This window comes from Aquarana catesbeiana, linkage group LG01 (genome assembly GCF_042186555.1).
Source record: "Aquarana catesbeiana isolate 2022-GZ linkage group LG01, ASM4218655v1, whole genome shotgun sequence".
Classification (NCBI taxonomy): domain Eukaryota; kingdom Metazoa; phylum Chordata; class Amphibia; order Anura; family Ranidae; genus Aquarana; species Aquarana catesbeiana.
The window spans coordinates 341,628,478-341,654,730 of NC_133324.1; the positions used below are offsets into that span (position 1 = coordinate 341,628,478).

A 26,253-nucleotide genomic window follows, 5' to 3' on the forward strand; every position below is an offset into this window, starting at 1 on the left:
TTTTTGGTAAAAAAAAAAAGTTATAGCGTCTACAAACTATGGAATAGCTTTATGGACCAATGACTCTAACTACTTTGCACCCACTATGCCTCACAACCCACCATATACAGAAGGATGTCAGTTATCTCTGGCCTTGGAGGTTCTTGTTAGACCAAAGAAGGCCAGGGACCTTGCTACATTTACATAGGCAGATTCTTGTTCTGCCTGTGTAATCGGTGGGTGCCGGCGGATTGAGCCCACGGTACCCGCCGCTGGGTTTCCGCTGTGTGTGATCACAGTGGGAGTGGGTCGCCGGCTGCACGCGCACCCCAGACCTGGGAAGTGTCAGTGATCTGGCGCAGAGCGGATACCCTGCTGCAGTATATTTATGGTGGGTGGTCCACAAGTGGTTACTTATAGAAGTATAGGAGTCCAAAGGCTTTTTGTGGCCCCCTCCTCCTTAAAAAAAAAAAAGGAAAAGACCATAGCCCATGTGGAGCTGGGTTTTGGTGTCAGTCATTACGATCTAGGGAAGGGGCTGGGCAGTAATGCATGGTTGTTTGGTGAATCTGAAGGCATTGCTTTTATATTGTCTTTTATTTTCCTCTCCCTTCCTTTTTAGGTGTATTTGACTAGAGTCAGAACACCTAAGGTATTCATTCTCAATCTTCTGCATGTTTGTGTGTAGCCAGCATAACAAAAGCCTCTAATAACCCAGGCATGAGAAATGCAGATGCTGCCATGCTGACCACCTCCTAAAAATGCTAGTTGCCTGGCTTTTGCACTGAACCCTTGACTTCAAGAGGAACTCTAGAAATTACAGCACTTTTAAAACTCTGCTCAGCGGTTAAGTCCAATGAGGTGTATGCCAATGTCGTTTACATCCCACTTTCATATGTCATTTGCAGTTGCTTTGCCCGCCCCTCTTGCCCAGTCATGGAAGGCTTTGTATTATTTAAACTCGTTTTAAAATATTAAAGCGGACCTTCATCCTCCCGAGAACGATCCCGCTTCTCCACCCCTCCTCCTGTCCTTTGCATGAATAGGACTTTTGTTTTTTCTTTTGTTTACCTCTTTTTCAATATAAAGTCCATCCCGCTTCCCCATGCATGTCACTTGCCTTAGGCGAATAACGCACTCACTTCCCAGGATATGTATGTCACATATCCCAGGAGGCATAAGCTTTCATTGAAGAAAGGAGGAGGGGGGTGGGCCTGTCTGGGCATCATTCCGAGGCATGCCGGCTGAAGTCGGAACAGCTGGCAGCCTAGTGATGACATCACTGGGGAAACATGGCGGCCCAAGACCGAGTGCTGCTAGAAGAGAAGAGTCTCTTAGCTGCATAGTGCTGGATCTGCTGGGTGGGTGAGTATCAAAATGTAGTAGAACTCACACCCGGTAGGTAAGGCTTAAAAAAAAAGGGGCGGATGGAGAGTATCACTTCCAGTATGTGTTGAATGGTTAATTATGGTCACATAGATTTTCTGTCATACATGATCTCTGCACTCTTGATGTGAGTTACTCTCTGTATATGTTAAGCTCCTAAGTGTCCATTTTAAGGCACTGGATACTGGTTTGAAGTTTCCCTTATAAAACTGGTTGAATTGTTTAATGCTAAACATGGTTCTGTTTGAAAGAACGCTCATAGATACAAATTATCTCTTGATTGTGAGTTATTTCATATTTTTTTTTTTTATGATACAGGTCTCATTGGTTAACTGGCTGGATACCATCTTGGTGCCCAACTTCCATGTCAAAATTAAAGGCAGTGGAATCCAAGATACTTCAATGTAAGAATAGTAATTTTGTTTTATATTTAAATGTAGCAACTTCTATGTGTACGCCATATAATTTTACATCATTTAAATTATTATCATCGTTGCACACAGAGTCATCTTTTTGGTCTATAAGGGGAAGGGATAAATACTTAAAGGAAGCCATTATATTTATAGAAAAATCATGGAATTTGTTATGGACAAATCAAAGTATTTATTATTTCTTTAAAAAAAAATTGCATTTTTCTAATGGGAATCTCAAGCATGGTATATAGCATAAGAAAGGTCCTGGAGGTGTTATTAAGACAAGGTAGTATGAAAGAAGTTTGTGAGTAGAGGCTAGGTTGTTGATGGGCATAACCTTTGGAGATTAATAAGGACATGCATAGAGGTGACAGTGTTGGGGATATCCATGTTAGGACTGTGTCACATTGTAGAGCCAGTAATGACTTCTAGTACCGTATATACTCGAATATAAGCCGAGGCACCTCATTTTACCACAGAAAACTGGGAAAACTTATTGACATGAATATAAGCCTAGGGTGAGAAATGCAGCAGCTACTATAAGTTTAAAAGAGGGCCAACAATGCCCATTTGCAGCCTCAGTATGCCTCACCGTGCCCATCTGCATGCCTCACCGTGCCTATCTGCACACCTCACTGTGCCCATCTCACTGTGTCCATCTGCAGCCTCATGTACCTGTTCTCCAGAACACCGGCGCTGTGACATGCAGTCTAGTCGGTGGCCATCCAGTGTAACAAAGCCCCGCCTCCTCCTCATCCTCGTCCATGACGAAACACTGATTCGGTTTCCCAGCAGTGAGTCAGTGTTCCGCCTATCACGGACAAGGACGAGGAGAAGGCGGGGCTTTGTTACACTGGACGGCCGCCGACTAGACTGCACGTCACAGCGCTGGGAGATCAGGCGCATCAGGCTGCGGATGGGCACAGTGAGGCAGGGAAACTCGAGTATAAGCTAAGGGGGGCTTTTTCAGCACAAAAAAATGCGCTGAAAAACTCGGATTATACTCAAGTGTATATGGTAAATTAAAAGAACAGTATGGCAGATGACTGCCCCTGAACTTCAAGATCATTTGTGGGATTCGGCAGAAGTATTACAAACGGGAATGTTTCCTATCCTTTTCCATGTTAAAGGTAATGATAGACACTCTCTTGCACTGAGATTTAGGTTGGTCACTTGGGAATTATGTGTTGCTTCCAGGTTTAACGTGAAACTCAGTGCAAGAATCAAACAATTCAAATTTCCAGCTGATGAAGAATATTATGCAGGTTTTGTCTAGAGCAGTGGTCATCAACCATGTCCTCAGGGCCCACTAACAGGCCAGGTTTGCAAGATAACTGAAATACATCACAGGTGATATCATTTGCTGCTCAGTGATGGCAGTATTCTAGTCTGCATCTCCCCAAGGTAATACATAAAACCTGGCTTGTTAGTGGGCCCTGAGGACAGGGTTGATGACCACTGGTCTAGAGGGTGATCTAAAACAGAGAACTTCTTCCTGCTTCCCATAGTCTGTGGTTCTTTGTAGGCCAGTAGTTCTTTCCTCGGCTATCCAGTACTGGGTGGGTGGACACACTTACTACATATAGAACAATTCAGTACCATTGGCAGCTGCTGGTCCTAATTGTTCTTGATGACAGGTGGGTAACCAGACTAGTTGGTGACTGATAAAAAGAGCAGCTTTAAGGGAACGGTTGTCACTAATGGAACCAGCAGTGGGGAAGCCTGAAGGACTTTGAAGTAAGGTAAATTATGCTTGGTTTTAGATCCTTTCCTATAAAAAAAAAAATAAATTACATGGAGTCTACATTGAGTTTCTTGATTTTTGTGCAAAGTCGGGCTTTAAACCTAAGCTAGTGTTATGCACAATAGTTAGAGTCTGAAAATATCTGTATAAAGTTTCTTTGCATGAGGTTGTTGGTTTCCTCCCATAATCAAAAAACGAAAAGGTAAACTGGTACACCCATTTGATTATAAAGTCTTATGAAAACTTAAGTACACACTATGGACATTTATTAACGTATTTGATCGGCAAATGTTAGATCTTCTTTAAATAGTGCCTACATATAAAAAGATAAATTTGAAAACACAAGAAAAAATTGCCTTTTACGTTCAACAGAAAAAAACAATAGATGTACTGATGCACAGTGGAAAATGCTGATTTCAAAAGTTGATATTGTTCCTTTAAGCAGATATGACTTCTTTTTAGACTTTTTGCATACTTGCCCACCAGTCACTAACATTGACTTGGCGATATATTTTACCACACCTCCTTGCAAAATTCTTTCAGTTGCATGTTTGTAGCCTTCCTTGCGTGAACTTTCTGTTTTCAAATCCCTACACAAAATGGGATTCAATTCCGAGCTTTGGCTAGACCAGTCCAAATCCCTGTGTTTCTTCTTTTCTAGCCATTCCTTGATGGCTTTGCTAGTATGCTTCAGATGATTATCATGTTAACAAATCAATTTACAGTTTAATTTCAACTTGCAGACAATGGCCATACATTCATCACTCCTAATTTGATATGATACAGCATTCTTAGTTGATTTGGTGACTGCAAGCTGCCCATGACCTGAGGCTTTAAAGCAACCCAAACCATAACCATTTCATCACCATGTTTTACAGTTGTTAGGAGGTTCTTCTCCGATGTCTAATGTTACTGTGGGCAAACAACTTTATCTGAGTCATCAGTCCACATCAGATTGTCCGAGAAGGCCTAGCCTTTGCCTATATTTTTAATTGGGGTTTGTAGTTTGGTTCCAATTTTTTAATTTTATTCCCAGGAAAGGCTTTTTTATGACACACACACACTCCGTTCAGGTTAAATCGGTACAAACTCCTTTTTTTAGATGTTCATGCATGCACTTTGACACCAACTGTCACAAGAGTTACCTGCAGATCCTGTAATAAACATTTGGGGCTCTTGGAGACTTCGTTTTGCATCAATTATTGGCTCTGGGGCTGAATTTGCTGGTACTGCATTTCTGTTCAATTCACATGTGATTCAGTGCGGTCTGATTTGAGCCCATCCATTTTCAATGGTTTCAAATTGCACCAAAGTTGTGAATGCACCAATTTTGGAACGCGACTGCAACCGGTACTTTTTTTACTGTGCACTGCGTTTGTGACCTGCATTTGGGGTGTCGTTAAGATTGCATTGACACCAACTGCAGATTGCAAGGTCAGTGCGATTTAAATGCGGTGGGGAAAATGCGCATAGATCGCGGGGTTTCCGCACCGCATTAGTGTGAACCTAGGCTTACCTGTAATGCATGAGTTGCCTAAGATAAGTATAAAAGCAATCAGCTGGGCACTTTACTGTCAATTAACTGCAATTCTAGACTATGCAAACTGCATTATGTCCAAATAGTGTGCCTTGTGAGAGTTCCAGCATTGGAGTCAAGGATTGAAGAATGTTCACAACTGTTGAAGTGCTGTTCCCTGTAAGAAGCTCTTAATATTTCTCAAAATTGTTTAAAACCTTTCAAGTATTACACTTCACGCTCAAGTACAGTTTCACACTATTAGTGTCATATGAATTTCATTGGCAGGCTATCTGCACTTATTGAGCTCATATGTAATATTTTCTGGAGATACAACCTATCTGTATATGCTTTTTTTTTTTTTTTTGTCCATGCCGAATAGGACCAGAGTGTACACTGGTGTTTTTTATTGTACTGTGTGTTGGCAAGGGGCAGAAATGAGAGCTGTTCCTTGGCTAAAGACAGCAGGTAGTAATAGTATGGAGACTATAAGAAATCAAAGCCAAAAATATGATTGGTGTGTCAGGCAATGAATCAGGCATAAGTGGACAAAAGTCAACCCCTACTGCAAAATTCTTGTTACATTAGGCAGAAGAATAACCCAAAAGAAACAAAAGCAATAAGGAATGCAGGTACTAAATGGATAGACAAGAAGCAGAAAGAATTGAACATATTATTTATTTATTTTTTGCATTCAGATGATGATGATAATATTCAGAACTGTAAATAAGCTGAAACCACATTACAGATTATGTTCTCTTTAAAATACCATTGCTAACTCAAAGGGGCACTATCCACTTTTCAAAAGCATTCTGTTGAGGAAAGTAAAGTAATCTTGACGTGAGAAAATTCCTCACAATCTCCTACTGTAGGCACTAGTAGATTGGAAGCTCTGTGGATCCAGGACTCTGCAACACCTCTTCTTCTGGCTGGATGCAGACATCCTTGGTATTTCCCAGCCACTTATGAACGTGGAGAGTCATGTCTAGTCCATGTCACTTGCGTCTTTTACTTACTAAAGCTGAACTATAGAACAAGCAAATGTTGTCAAAATACAAGAGGCATGTGTGTTTGCAAAGGCATTTGGTGCACACAAAAGGGATTTCTTTGTGGCTATGGATTAGTATATTTAACCACTTATGGACCAAGCCTCTTTCTGAGATCTTGGTGTTTAAAATCCATTTTTTTTTTTTTTTTTTCTTTAGAAAATTACTTAGAACCCCCAAACATTATATATAAACCGTATTTGCGCAGCGGTCTTACAAGCGCACTTTTTTTGGAAAAAATACATGTTTTTGCATTTAAAAAAATAAGAACAGTAAATTTAGCCCAATTTTTTTTTTTTTATTGTGAAAGATGATGTTACACCGAGTAAATTGATATCCAACATGTCACGCTTCAAAATTGCATCCGCTCATGGAATGTTGACAAACTTTTACCCTTAAAAATCTCCATAGGCTATGTTTAAAAAATTCAACAGGTTGCCTTTTTTGAATTAGAGGAGGTCTAGGGCTATAATTATTGCTCTCGCTCTAACGATCACGGAGATACCTCACGCGTGGTTTGAACACTGTTTTCATATGCGGGCCCTACTCATGTATGCGTTCGCTTCTGCATGCGAGCTCGGTGGGACGGGGCGCATTAAAAATGTGTGTGTGTGTGTGTGTGTGTGTGTGTGTGTATGTATATATATATATATATATATATATATATGTATATATGTTTTTTTTCTTTATTTTACTTTTATTTTTACACTGTTCTTTGACATCTTGATGTCGGTTCCACTCTGCAATGGTATGGAGACTGGTGGGGGTCATCTCCTCCCCCCCCCCCCCCCCCACTCAGCTCCATACCACACACTGAAAAGGACCCGGCGGCTCCAGTAAGCTACGGAGTGCGGCGGAAGGAGGGGGGCCCTCTCCTGCCACCGATTAAAAGTGATCTCGTGGCGAATCCACCACAGAGACCACTTTCATCTGAAACTGGACCACTCACTGAAGAAGAGGATACTGGGGTTATGGCAGCTACCTGCTGCCATAACAACGATATTCCTCTTCAAAGTGCCGTTGTATATATCGGCATGAGCCGGTCTGGAAGTGGTTCAATTAGAGCCTTTTTATGCCTGGAGATCAGCTTTAAGCCTTGCAGAAGTGTCGCAGTAAAGTAGCATAGCTTTTATTACTTCTAGCACTCAGCAGCTACAAGTAACATCATTGCAACCCAAAGTGAGCCAATTAAGCACACCTCCAGTATATGCCCTCTAGCACCCCAGTGATGTTAGGGTTACGAAAGGGCCCTGTTAAGATGACTTTATTTACAGGAGTTTTATGAAAAATATTTAGTTGCCCAATACTTGTTCACACAAACAAGGCAAGCTTGCAATTTAAAGTATAACTAAAGGCAAAACCGCAAAACCTTATTTTTGGTTTTGGACAGAGTGCAGAGGGATTAGAACATCTATTAGGTTTGTATTGCTGTTTGTGTCACCGATGGGGAGATTCACTCTCTATTTGTCATGTTTACCATTATCATGGAAAGGGAAAGTAAACGATTTTTGGGTTGTCCCCAAAAAAAGTAATCGAGAGGAAATCTTCCAATGGTGACCTGGGGGCTCCAAGGGATTCCCTTAATTTGCAGGGATTTCCTCTCACTACTTCTTGTTTTGGTTATGGGACAGGGAGTGAAGGGAAATGTCCCAAGTGAGACACAGATGGCAATAACACACTGAAAGGGGTTATAATCCTCCCTTACTATATCTAAAATGGAAAAGAAAAATGTTTTGCCTATAGTTCGACTTTCACCTTTCACCTTTTTTCCTTTGATCTGATGTCTATTTAAAACTTTACAGGAGGGGGGGGTTGAAATGTTAGGACTACCAACACCTCCTAAATGGATCAGTCTGGTTTGAAGGGAGCAATGGGGCTGATTTACTAAAACTGGACAGTGCAAAATCTGGTGCAGCTGTGCATGGTAGCCAATCGGCTTCTAATGTCAGCTTCTTCAATTAAGATTTCACCAAAAAAAACTGGAATCTGATTAGTTTCTATGCAGAGCTGCACCAGATTTTGCCCACTGCTAGTTTTAGTAAATCAACCTTACTATGTTAATTTTTATTTGAAACATGCCAGTACACTAATTCTTTTAGTATCAGTACTAAGCATAATCAATGCATTCGAAAATATCGGTTTTGCATCTATACATTCGACAAATTAGAATTACTGGTGAGTGACATCTCATCATTGTTCTTCAATACATACAGCTCTATAGGAAATATGTAGCTTGGTTTATCTGATAAACATTAGAAAAAACTGTTAAGTGTTGGTAAAGCTAATTTTATGCTTGGATTCACATAGATCACTGAACAGCATTTGGCTGTATTGCCACATTAATTAATGTATCAGCCAGATCTAATCTTATTTCCATTGGCATGCAATAGAAATTAGTCACCTGGGGTTTGGTTGATGACATTACAATAAGTTCAGGTGGTAGTTAGTAGGTCATTAGACAACCTGATATTCCAGTTATATAGATGCAGGTTTATTGTGTTTGGATTGCTTGTAAAGGAAGTCCCGAAATGCAGCATGAAATGCATGAAATGGAGGGGGTGCATGACGGTGGTAACAGTGTGGAAGGGTTGTTTAAAATGGAGCCGAGGGGGAGGGACAGGAAGGGAGGGGTCATATATAAGAAGCTTAACCTGGGAGGGGTTAACAGAAGGCTAGAAGAAAGTTCGTTAGACAGCAGCATGGCTGAGGTGGAGCGCATCATGTCACAACTGCGTGCGGAGGCTGCAGTGCGAGGCACGGCCTGGCTGCAGGAAGCGATCGGGTCTGCTATCGAGCGAGCAGGACCTCAGACCAGCACAGGAGAGAGGAGCGGCGTCAGAGCGCGGAGGTCCCGTCCGCCTGAGCGCTTCTCTCCTGAACGGGCGGCACACAGAGAACAGGGATGCCCACCAGCAAAGAAGAAGGCAGGCCGGGCTAACAGAGGAGAAGTTAATCACCCGGCGGCTCGGAGGACGGAGAGTGCGGGTACGCATGGCGGGACCGTTAGAAGAGGTAGAGCGGGGAGCGCAAGCCCCGCCCCCCGGATGACGGCGGAGGGAACCAATATGCCAGAGGTCGGGCGTCATGCTGCTGTCCCTGGGCCGTCCAATTCTGCGGCAGGGGAAATAATGAGGGTGGAAGAAGACAGAGGCAGAGTCAGGTGGCCAGAAAGAAGAGCGGAGGCCTACAGGGCTGCGGTATCCTGCACCGGCCCTGCAAAGGCTGTCCAAAAATCAGCAGGAGGTTACGCGGAACGGAGGAGAGAAAGGATGGAGTGGACGGCGGCAGCCAAGGATCCCAGGCCGGGCGGGCTTTCTGATATAGAAGAGGATGTCGGAGACCTGAGGGAGCAAGAAGAGGCGTCAGATTCGGAAGAGGAGGCGGCCCCCCCTTCCAGGAGCGCGGATGAGGGGGCGAGCAGACGGTCGGCTGATGGGGCAACACCTGTGCAGCCCGGTGAGTCACCACATCTGGGGTTGGAAGGAAAAAATAGGGTGGGACATGACACACGCAGGCCTGAGGATAATGTAGGGGGGGTGGTCCCCTTGGGGGGGGGATCAGGTTTATTGGGCTTCTTAGAAGGCATTAAGGAGTTAGTGCAGAGATTTGAGGCTGGAGAGCGTAGGGCGGTAGGCCCGGCAGCTGCGTGGGTCCCGACAGTGGGGGGCAGTGTTAATGTAGCAGGGGTGGAGACTACAGCAACCACAGTTGCGGGGGCGGTTCCAGCCAAGGAGGCCACGGTTTGTGACACTGCGCAAGGGAAGGAAAAAGCTGCGGAGGCTGCAGAGAGGCAGGATATAACCAGACTGGCGGATGCAGCGCGTTGCGAGGTGTATGTATGTTACGAAGGACCTTTGGGAGCACACTTAAAACAGGAGGTGAGGGAAAAGGTATGGAAAGGTGAGTATGTGGAAATATTTTCACTGCTACCTTTGGAAAAATTTAATTTGGATAGAGTTAAACCGGACAGTTCCAAGAAGGAGGACGAAGAGAAGAGGAGGTATCGGCTGATACCTAGGACCTTTCCCAACTGGTTGCAGGCGTTTGCAATTATGGCTAGTGTGATAGGGGAGAAACACCCAGAGCACTGTTCGGCATTGTTCTGCTATCAGGATGCGATAGGGGAAGCGTATAGAGTGTATGGAGGCACCGGCTGGCTGAGATACGACGAGCAGTTCAGGCAGCGGAAAGCAATACGTCCAGAGCTGCGTTGGGACCACAAGGACATTAGCTTGTGGATGCGCTTGATGACGACGACGAGGGCCCCGAACCAGTTTTTTCAAGGGGGAGCCGGTGGACCATCAGCCCAGGGACATTCGGCTGGAAACAAAAAAGGGGTTTGTTGGCAATACAATTCCGGAGTCTGTAAATTCGGTGCAGCATGTAAGTATAAGCACGAGTGCTCAGGCTGCGGGGGAACGCATCCAGCATCTAGATGCTATAAGCAGGGAAGAGGCAAAACTGGTGACGTTGGGAACAAAAGGGAGGACGCCGGTGAAAGTGGAAAGGATGCGGCCGTTTCTCGGTAAGTATCCCGACAGCCAAGCAGCGAGGTTGTTGGATGGGGGTTTTACGGGGGGATTTAGGATCCCATGCAGGATGACGGCAGTTCCCAAAGTGCCCAACAATTTACGTTCCGCATTGCAACATCCGGAAGTGGTTTCGGCGAAGCTGGCGAAGGAGGTTGCAATGGGGAGAATGGGGGGTCCGTTTCGGAAGGCACCGATAGCGGATTTGGTGGTATCACCGCTAGGCGTGGTGCCCAAAAAGGAGGCCAACAAATTCAGGCTCATTCATCACTTATCTTTCCCGAAAGGGGGATCGGTGAATGATGCTATTGATCAGGAGGCGTGCTCAGTGACTTATACGTCATTTGATGCCGCAGTGGGTTGGGTGCGCCGTTATGGAAAAGGAGCGTTGATGGCCAAGGCGGATGTCGAATCGGCTTTTCGACTGTTGCCGGTACATCCGGACAGTTTTAGGTTGCTGGGGTGCCATTGGAATGGGGAGTTTTATGTGGACAAATGTTTGCCGATGGGTTGCTCAATATCGTGTGCGATATTTGAACAATTCAGCTCTTTCTTGGAATGGGTAGTGAGGGACGTGTCGGGTGTGAATTCAATAATTCACTACCTAGATGATTTTTTATGCATAGGGCCGGCATCATCAAGAATCTGTGCGGTGTTATTGGCGACTTTGCAACACATCGCGGACAGGTTCGGCATTCCATTGGCTGACGAAAAGACGGAGGGACCTTGTACGGTCATCACGTTCCTAGGCATTGTCCTAGATTCCGAGGCCATGGAATGTAGGTTGCCGGCTGATAAATTAGAAGATTTAAAAAAAGAGATTGCAGGGTTGATGGGTTTGAAGAAAGTGCAACTTAGAGCACTGCAATCGGTTCTTGGTAAGCTAAATTTTGCCTGCCGCATACTTCCGATGGTGAGAGTGTTTAGCCGCCGGCTGGCGGCTAGCACGAGTGGGGTACAATCGCCAAGGCATTTTGTGCGATTGGTAAAATCACACAGGGAGGATTTAAAGGTATGGCATACCTTCTTAGAATCTTTCAATGGTAGGGCGATGTGGATGTCAGGACCGGTCAGTAATTTCGATCTGGAATTGTTCACTGACGCGGCAGGGTCCACGGGTTATGGGGCGTTTTTTCAAGGCCGGTGGAGTGCGGGGCCTTGGCCTCAGTCCTGGATAGAGGAAGGTTTTATCAAAAATTTGGTTTTATTGGAATTGTTTCCAGTAGTATTGGCAGTGGAGCTATGGGGACCATCTTTCAGGGATCTGAAGGTGCGTTTCCACGGGGACAATTTGGGGGTGGTGCAAGTGATAAATAGAGTAACAGCATCGTCTCCGCCAGTGATAAAATTGTTGCAGCATTTAGTGTTAAGATGTTTGCAATTGAACGTGTACATCCATGCAGTTCACTTACCGGGGGTGGAGAATGTGATAGCTGATGCGTTGTCTCGCTTCCAGTGGGACAGGTTCCGAGAGTTGGCGCCGGAAGCGGAGCAACGAGGGGTACCTTGTCCCGATTGGCTGTGGGAGATACCGTTGGCGTCATCGCGGGATGGATCCAGCAGTCGGTAAGTGGGGCTACTTGGGCGGCGTACTCAAAAGTATGGAAAGAGTGGATGGGATTTGTTCGGGAACTAGGTGAGGAGCCGTCGGGTACATCTTTGCATTTGTTGTTACTATATTACGTGGCAAGAAAAATGGAGGAGGGGACATCAGTAGCAGTGTTAAATACTCAGTTAGCGGGTTTGGCCTTTCTCTTTAAGCTACAAGGTCTGAAGGACGTCACTAAAGAATTTTGGGTGCGTCAAGCGCTAAAGGGGTATAGGAAGAGGAGAATCAAGAGGGATTCCAGAAGGCCAGTTACGTTCGAAATTTTGGGGAGGATTGTAGCAAAGTTGGGGGAGGTATGCGTTTCAGAGTACGAAGTAGCATTGTTTAAGGTGGCATTTGTTTTGGCCTTTTTTGGAGCATTCAGGATAAGCGAGCTGGTGAGTCCGTCAAAAAAGGTTCAAGGTGGTTTGGGATGGCAGGAAGTTCAGGTGGAGAGGGGAGGTTTAACGCTGTTGGTACAGAGGTCAAAAACCGATCAATTGGGGAAAGGCAGGATAGTGAGGGTTTACCCGATTCAGGGCTCCTGCCTGTGCCCGGTGGACACAGTTGAGCAGTACTTACAAGTTCGTCCATATGTGCACGGTCCTTTCTTAATGCACGCGGACGGTAGTTTTTTATCAAAATTTCAATTCGTAACAGTTTTTAGAAGATGTCTGAAGGGAGTAGGCTTGCAGGAAAAAGATTTTTCATCCCACTCGTTTAGGATAGGAGCGGCCACTGAAGCAGCCAGAAATGGGCTAGATGTGGAGGCGGTGAAACGAATTGGAAGGTGGGAATCGCACAGGTTCAGGTCTTACGTTAGGCCTCATTTGGTGGTGGAGTTGGAAGGAAATAGGGGAACAGGATTGTAATAGAGTTTAGTTATAAAAGGTTTTTTATTGGAAGATAGTGTTTTAGTGGAGTCTTTTCTTGTCTTCTTCTATTTACAGGAGCGACGCCAGGAATGGTCTGGATTATGGGCCATTCTTATGTGTGTTGGGGGGCAAGAAGGGGGGATGCTCGTTGGGAGGGCAGGCAGTTAGGTTTTGATAGAAGGGAGGTTTATATTAAATGGTTGGGGATACCCGGAATGTTGTGGAGTAGATTGTTTCCTGAGGTACAGAAATATGCCCTGCGGGAAGGACCACCTGATGTGTTAATTTTACACGTTGGAGGGAATGATCTAAGCATCAGATCCATGGTAGACATCACGAGGGATATGAAAAGAGATTTAGGGCGCTTGAAGGAATTATTTCCCAAGACTATTTTGATATGGTCGGATATGGTGGCTAGGACATCTTGGAGAATGGCTAGGTCAGTGGATGGTGTGAATCGGGCCAGAAAAAAGATTAATAGAGAGGTGAGCAAATTTATGGCACGCAATGGTTGTTTAGCGATCAGACATCCTGAATTGGAATTCGAAACATGGAGATATCTGAGAGCTGATGGGGTCCATCTTAATGACGTGGGGATAGATTTGTGGATGTTGGGATTGCAGGATGGCATACAGCGAGCCATGAGGGTGTGGAGGGGCATCCAAGAGTAAGGTATTACTCGTAGGATGCGGTGGCGGGCGTTGGTCTGTGAAAAGGAAGGAAGATGGAAAAAGTAAGTGGGGGATCTAACGGTGTTATAGATCCGGAGGTTTTTTGGTTCCCGGTTAACGGAGGTTAACCGGGAAGTGATAATGGGGCACTGCGGGAATTGTTAGTCTCTGAGCCAGCTTGTCGGCTTGAGGCATAGTTGAGATAGTTGAGAAGTACCGCAGTGCTACGTGGGTGATGACCATCAGAATTGATTTTAAGCGACAGCGCAGACCAACGCTCTTTAGTTTAAAGTTTTTCAGGGAATAACAGATGTTTTTATTGTTGATTATTTTGATGACAGAGTTTTATAAGAAAGTTATAATTATATATATTGTTTAAATAAAAGTAGGCTGCTACGGCCTTTTTATACTCCAAGGTTGGTGTGGTCTGGTTTATTGGGGATAGAAAGTATGAGGGGGTTTTTTAGTATAAGGGTATAACATCTGTTATCCAACAGTCAAGGAAGTCCCGAAATGCAGCATGAAATGCATGAAATGGAGGGGGTGCATGACGGTGGTAACAGTGTGGAAGGGTTGTTTAAAATGGAGCCGAGGGGGAGGGACAGGAAGGGAGGGGTCATATATAAGAAGCTTAACCTGGGAGGGGTTAACAGAAGGCTAGAAGAAAGTTCCCGCCCAGCCGCCCCTTTTTTGTGCTGGGATAAAGGTAGGTATAGGGGAAGTTGTTTGATTGTCTTCAACAGGTAATGGAGGACGAATAGTCGTGGCAGTGGCGGGCGTTGGTCTGTGAAAAGGAAGGAAGATGGAAAAAGTAAGTGGGGGATCTAACGGTGTTATAGATCCGGAGGTTTTTTGGTTCCCGGTTAACGGAGGTTAACCGGGAAGTGATAATGGGGCACTGCGGGAATTGTTAGTCTCTGAGCCAGCTTGTCGGCTTGAGGCATAGTTGAGATAGTTGAGATAGTTGAGAAGTACCGCAGTGCTACGTGGGTGATGACCATCAGAATTGATTTTAAGCGACAGCGCAGACCAACGCTCTTTAGTTTAAAGTTTTTCAGGGAATAACAGATGTTTTTATTGTTGATTATTTTGATGACAGAGTTTTATAAGAAAGTTATAATTATATATATTGTTTAAATAAAAGTAGGCTGCTACGGCCTTTTTATACTCCAAGGTTGGTGTGGTCTGGTTTATTGGGGATAGAAAGTATGAGGGGGTTTTTTAGTATAAGGGTATAACATCTGTTATCCAACAGTCATGAAAAATGCAGTGCATTTAAGCAACACCTTTTTTTTTTTTTTTTTTTTTTTTTTTTTAATAAGGCTTCTACTAAATAAGAAAACATAATCCCTTTAACAAGTGTAGGAATCCCTATATTTGTGACCACTTGATACTGTAGTATGATTTGTTGCCTAGGTTGCGTGCTCATGATCAGTTTGTAAAGTTGTTGGTAAAATTGCAGCTGCTAAGGCTTATGTATTATAAAATTGCTGGTCTTGCTGGATTGAGAATAAATGGCCAAAAAATAATTGTACCTTGTTGGGTCCCTTACAACAGGGTCTGAGTACAGTCTTTTTATGTGTGGTCCTCCTCGAATCTGGGGAAACTGCTGGTACTATCGTGAGAGGCAAAACTGAGACCTATTTGCCCAATGCACAATAGGCAGTGAGAACATTTGCCAAATTCCATCATATTTTAGTGAAACTGTGTACTATATATGTATTATGATTACATAGCATGAACAAAATCGATGTTGGATCCCTTGAATGTGGACCATGCTAATGGCCTCTTTTTGTTCAATTTGTTTTAAGACTAAAAAATGGGGGTAAGAGAAAAAGTAGATGGATGTGACTTACCACTGGTTGCTGGGACCTGTATTCAGAGATGAATGACAGTATAGCATAAATTGGGGGAGATTTACTAAAATTGGAGCACTCAGAATCTGGTGTAGCTGTGCATGGTAGCCAATCGGTTTCTAAATACAGCTTGTTCAATTTAGCTTTGGCAATAAAACCCGGAAGCTGATTGGTTACTATGCACAACTGCTTCAGATTTGGTGTGCAGTTTTAGTAAATCTCCCCCCATGGGTCAAGAGCCCAAAGGGCTTTAGGTCATAGATTTTTACTGCTGCAATCAGATATGGCAAATTTAGTGGTTATTTCCATCTGTGCTATAGTGCGTTTGAAAAATACCCAAACTGCATGAGCTTAAAGTGGTTGTAAACCCTTACAGACCACTTTGTGCTACAGGTAAGCCTATAATAAGGCTTACCTGTAGCTACCCAGTTAATCTCCTGTATTTGCTTGTGCCGACGTCATCGGCACCTTCGCACTGACACAAACTGAAGTAATGGCACATATGTGCCGTTGCTTCAGTGAGTGTGCCATTACGGTGCGGGAGTGACATCATCGCGGCTCTGGCCAATCACAGTGCTGAAGCCACAATACCCGGAAGTAACCCCCGGGAGTGATGTGGGCCGCCATAGCAGTGTATGGGCACCGCAGCGAGGGCTTCGATCTCAGAGTATTACATAATGAGCTAGTATGCTATTCATACTAGCTCATTATGTCTTTGTCTTGCAGGTGTTATTTATTTTTTTTTTTTAAAGTGGGTTTACACCCACTTTAAAGTGTTACTAAACCCGCAACAGTAAAATCAGTCTGTATATGCAGTAAAGCATGCTTGTTATACTCACTTTGGAACCTAAGGGGTTAATCCTGTGCATTGTGTAAAAAGGCGGTTTGATCCTGTCTTCTCTGCTTCTCCCTTTCTTCCACTGTCCCCAACCATCTCCTGATAGAACAGAGCCTTGAGGGCACTCTGCACATGCTTAGTTTGGTGTGTATTGCTAGAGGGTTTTTTTTTTGTTCTCTGGAGGGTGCATGTAATCAGCACAGGGCCAATCAGCACGGTCTAGACAGAGGGACAGGAGTCCTGCAGCCTCATAGGACAGTCAGAGCATATTGAAAACTCCTCATACAAGCTTTAAAAAGACACTGATAGAACTGCTGATGAGAAGAGGTATTTAGCAGTTTATATTTACTAAAACGATTAATTTCCATGTTCTGTGTACTGTGGGAGACCTGATATAGTGAATGCAGGGTCCTAGGTTTAGGAACACTTTAAGTCAATTTAAATGTTACTAATGTGCAATTAGTTAAATCCCAAACTATAAGAATTAAAGTATATGTAAATCCAATGTCATAAATGTTAACATGTTAGTCTTAGTTCAAAAGTAATTTTTAATATTTTTACATCTTCAGCTTTGGTGATCCTGCCATGAATGTTAATGTTTAGGCACTTCTGTTATAAGCTGATAGTGCTCTGTCCCTGTCTCACAGTTGTGCTCCTGCATTGTCACCATGTCACAGCCGAGATATACTAAACCTGGTGCACACATAATGTGGTGCAGAGTAACCAATCAGCTTTTAGGTTTTACTGTCAAACTTGTTTATTGAACAAGTTGAATTTAGAAGCTGATTGGTTACTATGCACAGCTGCACCAGATTCGTTGAACCCTATGTTTAGTAAATCTCCCCCATGGTTTTCCAATAGACTGCAAGTAGCTGTTTCAACACACATTATGTGACTATATTCCACTGTTGTCACCATGGGTGAACCCACCTTGATAAATGCTATGCTTGATAGTGTGTGAATATAGTACTGTATTGAAAAAAAATGGTATATATATATATATATATATATATATATATATATATATATATATATATATATATATATATATATATATATATAATGCTTTAGAGTTAGGTTAGGTTTTAAATCTAGTTTACCTAATGTGACTACAGTAAGCTGATCTGTTTGATTTGGGTTTCTGCACTTTTATAATAATTGCACTATCCACTTCATTATTAAAAAAAAATACAACATTCATATATTCATCTGGTATATTCCTGTCCTTTATCTCTGTAGGTATCAAGAACCGATTCTCTGCAGGTTATGTCTCTTTACCGGATCAGAACAAGATTTGGACCTTGACAGTGAGCCCAGAGCTACGGGAAAAGACACCTTTAGTGATGGTTCATGGTTTTGGAGGTGGGATAGGACTTTGGATTCAAAACATAGACCGCCTTAGCTCACGGCGGGCTCTCTATGCTTTTGATTTATTGGGATTTGGGCGTAGCTCCCGACCAACCTTTCCAAGTGACCCAGAAGCAGCAGAAGAGCTGTTTGTATCATCCATTGAGCAGTGGAGAGAGGAGATGGGAATTAAGGACATGATTCTCCTGGGGCATAGCATGGGTGGATTCCTAGCTACATCGTATTCTACAAAATACCCACAGAGGTGAGCAAATGCAAGAAGCTGCTTTCTTTTAAGTCAGGACAACACAAATCTCAGATTTTCTATTGTTTTTAAAGAAATAAAAAGCATGAACTGCCTATAAAGTTAATCGGTCAGCTTTTGGTGGTGTGAGCTTCTGGAATTCAAATATGGTAGCTACCATATTGTTGCTGAATGAAATTGGACATGCTGGTACACTAACACTAAAAAGTAGCCTAATGCCGCGTACACACGAGCGGACTTTACGGCAGACTTTGCCCGGCGGACTTTCTGAATGAACGGACTTGCCTACACACAATCAACCAAAGTCCATCGAATTCATACGTGATGACGTACGACCGGACTAAAATAAGGAAGTTCATAGCCAGTAGCCAATAGCTGCCCTAGCGTGGCTTTTTGTCCGTTGAACTAGCATACAGACGAGCGGACTTTTCGACCAGACTCGAGTCCGTCGGATAGATTTGAAACGTGTTTCAAATCTAAGTCCGTCCAACTTTTGAGAAAACAAAGTCAGCTGGAGCCCACACACGATCGAATTGTCCGACGAAATCCCGTCCGCCGGGCAAAGTCTGCCGTAAAGTCCGCTCGTGTGTACGCGGCATTAGTGTGAGGATATGGAATGAAAATCCATATTTTTCAGAATGTTGAAAGTTCATCTTTTTATTATCAATAATAACCTTCTGTTACAGTCTGTAAGCCAAATTAAACACTTCTACATATGTATAATGCAATGGAAACTGTCCAGCTGTTAATGGATGTGGCAACATTGCTTACTTCTCAAGCAGCAGAGTGTCCTCCACTGCTCAAGTGTGTGTACAGCTTATATTACATTCCTAAAAGAAAGAATAGGTCTAGCCAAAACCTTAGCACAAAAGTAAATACGGTTTCTCACAAAAGTGAGTACACCCCCCACATTTTTGTAAATATTTTACTATATCTTTTCATGTGAGAACACTGAAGAAATGACACTTTGTTACAATATAAAGTAGTGAGTGTACAGCTTGTATAACAGTAAAATTGCTGTCCCCTCAAAATAACTCAGCACACAGCTATTAATGTCTAAACCGCTGGCAACAAAAGTGAGTACACCCCTAAGTGAAAATGTCCAAATTGGGCCCAAAGTGTCAATATTTTGTGTGGCCACCATTATTTTCCAGCACTGCCTTAACTCTCTTGGGCATTGAGATCACCAGAGCTTCACAGGTTGCCACTGGAGTCCTCTTCCACTCATCCATGATGACATCACGGAGCTGGTGGATGTTAGAGACCTTGCGCTCCTCCTCCTTCCGTTTTGAGGATGCCCTACAGATGCTCAATAGGGTTTAGGTCTGGAGACATGCTTGGCCAGTCCATCACCTTTACCCTCAGCTTCTGTAGCAAGGCAGTGGTCATCTTGGAGGTGTGTTTGGGGTCGTTATCATGTTGGAATACTGCCCTGCAGCCCAGTCTCCGAAGGGAGGGGGATCATGCTCTGCTTCAGTATGTCACAGTACATGTTGCCATTCATGGTTCTCTCAAAGAACTGTAGCTCCCCAGTGGCGGCAGCACCCATGCAGCCCCCCCCACCATGCGTGACTGTAGGCAAGACACACTTGTCTTTGTACTCCTCACCTGGTTGCCGCCACAGACGCTTGACACCATCTGAACCAAATAAGTTTATCTTCGTCTCATCAGACCACAGGACATGGTTCCAGTAATCCATGTCCTTAGACTGCTTGTCTTCAGAAAACTGTTTTTGGGCTTTCTTGTGCATCATCCATTGAAGAGGCTTCTTTCTGGGATGACTGCTATGTAGACCAATTTGATGCAGTATGGCTTGGGCACTGACAGGCTGACCCAAAGACAACCTCTATTAACCAAAGACAACCTCCTGGATATGACACTGAGCAGTTGCACTCAACTTCTTTGGCGATGACGAGGCTTGTTCTGAGTGGAATGGTCTTGGCCACCGTGCTGCAGCTCAGTTTCAGGGTCTTGGCAATCTTATAGCCTAGGCCAGTGATGGCGAACCTTGGCACTCCAGATGTTTTGGAACTTGCTAAACTTTTATCTAGCACTCATCTAACCACTTGCCCCCTGGATCCTGTTCCCTCGCAAATGCTACGCTCACCCTCTGACTCGATTCTACGCTCTCTAACTCACATTTTCAACCTCTCCCTCTCTTGTGGCATCTTCCCAAACTCTCTAAAACATGCGCTAGTCACCCCCATACTAAAAAAGCCCTCACTGGATCCCACCAATCTCAACAACTTACGTCCCATCTCCTTACTCTCCTTCTCCTCCAAACTTCTTGAAAGACTGGTCTACAACCGATTAAGCGACCATCTGACCATGAATAAACTTCTTGATCCCCTTCAGTCCGGTTTTCGCCCTCAACACTCCACGGAAACTGCTCTCCTTAAACTCTCAAATGACCTACTAATGGCTAAAGCCAATGGACACTATTCTGTACTACTTCTCCTGGATCTCTCTGCTGCCTTTGACACAGTGGACCACCCCCTCCTCCTTAAAAAAACTCCACTCCTTTGGTCTCCGTGACTGTACTCTTCGCTGGTTCTCATCCTACCTATCCCACCGCTCCTTCAGTGTCACTTACAACTCTACTTCCTCCTCTCCTCTTCCTTTTTCCGTCGGGGTCCCCCAAGGTTCTGTTCTCGGACCTCTCCTTTTCTCAATCTACACCACCTCCTTGGGTCAGTTGATTGCCTCCCACGGCTTTAAATATCATCTCTACGCTGATGACACCCAAATCTATCTCTCCACCCCCCAGCTCTCTCCATCTGTCTCCTCACGCATTACCAACTTATTAGCAGACATATCAGCCTGGATGTCACATCACTTTCTTAAACTCAACCTATCCAAAACCAAGCTCATGATATTTCCTCCCTCAGATGCCACTTCCCCTGATCTCCCTGTCAAGATCAACGGCTCAACTATCAACCCATCTCCCCACGCCAAGGTCCTAGGTGTAATCCTGGACTCTGAACTAACCTTTCGACCCCACATTCTATCACTATCCAAAGCTTGCCGCCTCTGTCTTCGCAACATCTCCAAGATACGCCCCTTCCTAACCAATGACACCACAAAGCTTCTAATCCACTCCCTGGTCATCTCCCGCCTTGACTACTGCAACTCCCTCCTCATTGGTTTACCTCTAAATAGGCTATCCCCACTTCAGTCCATCATGAACGCTGCGGCCAGGCTCATCCACCACACAAACCGCTCAGCGTCTGCTACACCCCTCTGCCAATCCCTCCATTGGCTGCCACTCAGTCACCGAATTAAATTCAAGATACTAACTATAACTTACAAAGCCATCCACAACCTGGCCCCTAGCTACATCTCTAACCTAGTCACAAAATACCAACCTAATCGTTCTCTTCGCTCCTCCCAAGACCTCCTGCTCTCAAACTCCCTTGTCACCTCATCCCATGCTCGCCTTCAGGACTTCTCCAGAGCCTCCCCCATCCTCTGGAATGCTCTTCCCCAATCCGTCTGATTTTCTCCTACCTTATCCACTTTCAGACGATCCCTGAAAACTCATCTCTTCAGAGAAGCCTATCTGGCCCCCACCTAACAACTGTACATTTATCTCCTCAATCAGCACATCACCCACAGTTATTACCTCTTGTATCTCTTGACCTTCCCTCTTAGATTGTAAGCTCTAAGGAGCAGGGCCCTCTGATTCCTACTGTATCAAATTGTATTGTATTTGTACTGTCTACCCTCAAGTTGTAAAGCGCTACGTAAACTGTTGGCGCTATATAAATATTGAATAATAATATTGAATAATAACTACATTTCCCATGATGCTCATCTACACTGCAGACTGCATGAGCATCATGGGAAATGTAGTTCCAAAACATCTGGAGTGCCAAGGTTCGCCATCACTGGCCTAGGCCATCTTTATGTAGAGCAACAATTCTTTCTTTCAGATCCTCAGAGAGTTCTGTGCCATGAGGTGCCATGTTGAACTTCCAGTGACCAGTTTGAGAGAGTGAGAGCGATAACACAAAATTTAACACACTCGCTTCCTATTCACACCAGAGACCTTGTAACACTAACGAGTCACATGACACCGGGGAGGGATAATGGCTAATTGGGCCCAGTTTGACATTTTCACTTAGGGGTGTACTCACTTTTGTTGCCAGCGGTTTAGACATTAATGGCTGTGTTGAGTTCTTTTGAGGGGACAGCAAATTTACACTGTTATACAAGCTGTACACTCACTACTTTACATTTGTAACAAAGTCTCATTTCTTCAGTGTTGTCACATGAAAAGATACAATAAAATATTTATAAAAATGTGAGGGATGTACTCACGTTTGTGAGATACTGTGTGTGTATGTATATATAATTTTTGCCATTTTTGTGGATCATTTCCGTCACTGATTCTATTGCCATGCAAGAAATTCTTGCCCATATGTACATTTTATTCTGTTTATTTCACACATTTCAGAGTGAAACATCTCATTCTTGTTGATCCATGGGGCTTCCCAGCCTTGCCAACAGACCCCAGTGAGGTGCGTTCTCCCCCAGCATGGGTTAAAGCTATTGCTGCAGTTCTTGGACGATCCAATCCTTTGGCTGTTGTGAGAGCAGCAGGACCTTGGGGTGAGTTCTTACTATTAATGTACACATACTGGTTAAGGAAGCAGCCCCCCCCCCAAAAAAAATAGGTGCGCTCAGTCCAGACTCCAGCATCTATTGCAGAAACTGAATGGCCATTGTTGCAGCCCCATATGATCACCATTACGAGGCAAATCTTTCCTTCCTGGTGGATTTTTCTGTTTTTTTACTTTTATGGAAAATGGAACAGGAAAAGTAAGAATCCATTGTTTAAGAATTACAATATGAAGGTTACCCCCAATGGATTCTGTTAGATATGTATGAGGTGAAACCTTTCCAGAGACGATCCATGACCTAAATTAAGAAGGTAAAGATAAAGCAAGCCCTACCAGTGGAATACAATCACTGTATACCTAGTACCTGAGAAAGGGGACCCCTGGGGTTCTAAAAACTATAGTACACTGCATTTACTATTCTGTCTAATAGTTTATTGGATACCATGGAAACCAAGCAGGCTTCAGAGGCAACAAATCTGATATTGTCATTACAAATGCTTAAAAATACCTATTAACGCGAAGTAGATCTACATCATGTCTTTGATTTAGGGCCAGTTCACACCATAGAAATGCAGTCTGGATGCATTCCAGATGCTTTTCTGCATGCACATTTTTGATAAGTTCCAGTGTGTTTTTGATGCAGTCCATTGCTTTTTTTTTCCCCTCTTTTTTTTCTTAACCCTTTAAATAAGGACATGTGCGTTTGTGTGTTTTTGATGCATTTAGGTGCATTTCCAGTGCGTTTTTAATGCATTTAGGTGCGTTATTGATGCATTTTACAGCGTTCCAGTGCAGGAAAAATGCAGCATATTCTACATTATTTTATTTTTTTATGGAACTGAAACTGCAAGCACTGGTGTGAACTCTGCCATTGAAAATCATTTCATGCATTTTTGATGCAGAAAAAAAAACGCACTGGACTGCACGTGGTGTGAACTGGCCCTCAAAGCAGTATATGATGTATCACTGTATATAGCTGTGAGAAGTGATCACACCAGAAAAGCAAATCTGCATTGAAAAGTAACATTTTGAACTAGTACAGACAGGTACACATTGTTGCACTGAATGTTAGGTCGACTCATTGGATTGCTGTTGTGCCACTAAAATCCCTTCTATTGCTCTCAGCCTCCCCCCAATTTTTTTTATTCCTGCTGATCAAACCTTCTGTGAGAAGGTGGCTACATTCGTTCTCCATGGTCTCACTGTATGTAGGAATGTAGCCTTCCTCCACTGAAGAAACCATTTTCTGAAAAATAGATTACAGGGTCATTAAGCAGATGTGTATGGATTATTTTTGGAGATTAAGGATATCGTTTAGTGTCACTTTAATGTAGCATTAGAGAAGGCCATTTGAAGTTTCAGGCATGCAGTCTACGAGACGCTTCTTCTTTAACCTCTTGGCGCCGCTCACACACAAATATGTGGCCTTTTGGCGGGTGGGCCTTGGCGCTGAGAGGCTGCATATTTGTGTGCATCAGTGCAAAAACAGCTGTGCCAAGAGTGCGCCCTGTGCGCTCCCAACACAGTTACTGGCAGCTAACGAAAAGCTTTCCAATCATGTGACAGTCATTCATGTCGTTCACATGATCCTAAGCCCTGCCCCACCTCCTGGCATCCTAAACCCTTTAAAGGGCTGAGAGGCACTGGTTACAAGGGGTTAAATAAGTGTAGACACTGGGTTCTGCTGCCGATATACACGTTGCTATGAAATTTAAGGATGCACTAATTTTGGACTGGAAAAATTCACAGAATGGGTTTTGTGGTCATTTACGTACACTTGTGAGTCCAGGCAAAAGTGTATCCCTTCATACCCCCAAAAGGTAGCGACCTATGTATTCAATCAAATTTTTCATTTTGGTAAATTTAGATATATTGGTGAAGAAATTTAAAGCATGTGTAATATATACTATTAAATAAGTTGCTAAAAGATACTATATTTTGGCCTTGAAAAGAGGCAACACATGTTCAGCTGTCTAACTGTTAATTACCAGGTCCGAGATTGGTGCAAAGATTTCGTCCAGACTTAAAAAGGAAATTTGAGGAGTTCTTTGAGGACGACACCATAATGGAATACATTTACCACTGCAATGCTCAGACACCAAGGTAGGTTGAATTGAAAAGATTTGTTTTTAAGTTATTTTTTAATTCTCATTGTAAAATTTGCTTATTTTACATAATTTTTACATGTTTTAGATGCCTGGTGTTTCATGTTTTTATGATTCCACTTCACATAGAGCTTTAAATTTTGTTTATTGTATTTTAACAATTAGTGTACATATGATGCCAGCAAAAGAAAAGATCACATATATGGTAATAATATTAAATTGTAGTTCCAACATAAACTAAAGTAGTTTAACTAAAACAATTTTAGCATGGATCTAACTACTCAAAAGATTGTGTCATACATTGTATAAGGCTGGATTCACACCTATGCAGTTTTAGTGCTTTTTGCATTTTGCAGATTTGCAATACAGTCCATTTAACATGATTTCCTATGGAGCATGTTCTGTAGTGCAAATCTGCAAAATGCAAAAAGCACTAAAAATTCATAGGTGTGAAACCAGCCTAAGGGAGGATAAAACCAACTTAGACCAGGTTAATATAAGATGACCTCAGATTAAAAAAAAAAAAAGGTCTTAATTATTATCAAGAGTATAGTATATAGCTGCTAATTCGACCTCCTGTCATTGTACCTGGTGATAACTGAAGTTGAAGAGTGCAGTATTTACTGCACCTCTAACTGATGAAGTGATGAGTAAAGGTGGAACAATGTGTTTGGGAGGTTAGGCATCTGGAATCTTTATAGTAGAGCAGGGGTCTCAAACTGGCGGCCCTCCAGCTGTTGCAAAACTACAAGTCCCATCATGCCTCAGCTTGTGGGAGTCAGGCTTGTAACTGTCAGCCTTGCAATGCCTCATGGGATTTGTAGTTTTGCAAAAATCTGGAGGGCCACCAGTTTGAGACCCCTGTAGTAGAAGGTTAAGGCCAGATTTCAGGTACTACCTGTCAAGTCAGGGTTAGGGGAGCAGGCATACTTCAAGAATTAGGAGGAAAGCTTAAGACATTTATGGGATTGTGGGTACCATAGATCCTCCTCCCTTTTTTTTTTTTTTTTTTTTTTAGCCAGCATCAGAATACAACGATCAGCAGCTGCAGCCACGTAGCGACAAAAGTTTTCAAACATTCCTGTTCAGCAGAAGTCAATCTAAGAATTAACTTCTGTTGAATGAGAACGGCCACACATGTATCCCTGCTAAACTGCCCAAAGTTCGATCTATCTATGGCTGGCTTAAGAAAAAATGAAAATCTTCCAGCACATGTAATATCACTATAGCCTTTTAAAGCAGATGACCAATGGTTGAGAAAGTCCGTGCAGTCCAAGAACATTCTGCACAAGTTCAAATATGCTTGTACCTGGACAATGGATCTATGTTGGGTTTTCGCCCATGCAGGCAAGCAGTGCCTGGAGGATGTATAGCATTCCATGCTATACATTGCCTCAACCAAACGGCTCCATGTGAGTAGCTTACTAACTTTTGATGAGTCTAATGAAAAAAGTGTACATAGGCCTGCTTCCA

The 26,253-nt window shown here is 43.4% G+C and overlaps 1 protein-coding gene across 1 annotated transcript in view; it reads left to right on the top strand.

The window, feature by feature from the left end:
• The window catches only part of ABHD4 (abhydrolase domain containing 4, N-acyl phospholipase B), a 43,050-nt gene that overhangs the window by 8,930 nt on the left and 7,867 nt on the right, over positions 1-26,253 (top strand). Inside the window, exons 2-5 of the mRNA XM_073632062.1 lie at positions 1,684-1,769; positions 17,681-18,053; positions 22,510-22,664; positions 24,667-24,778. Coding sequence (XP_073488163.1) covers positions 1,684-1,769; positions 17,681-18,053; positions 22,510-22,664; positions 24,667-24,778 — 726 coding nt within the window. The remainder of the gene's footprint in view (positions 1-1,683; positions 1,770-17,680; positions 18,054-22,509; positions 22,665-24,666; positions 24,779-26,253) is intronic.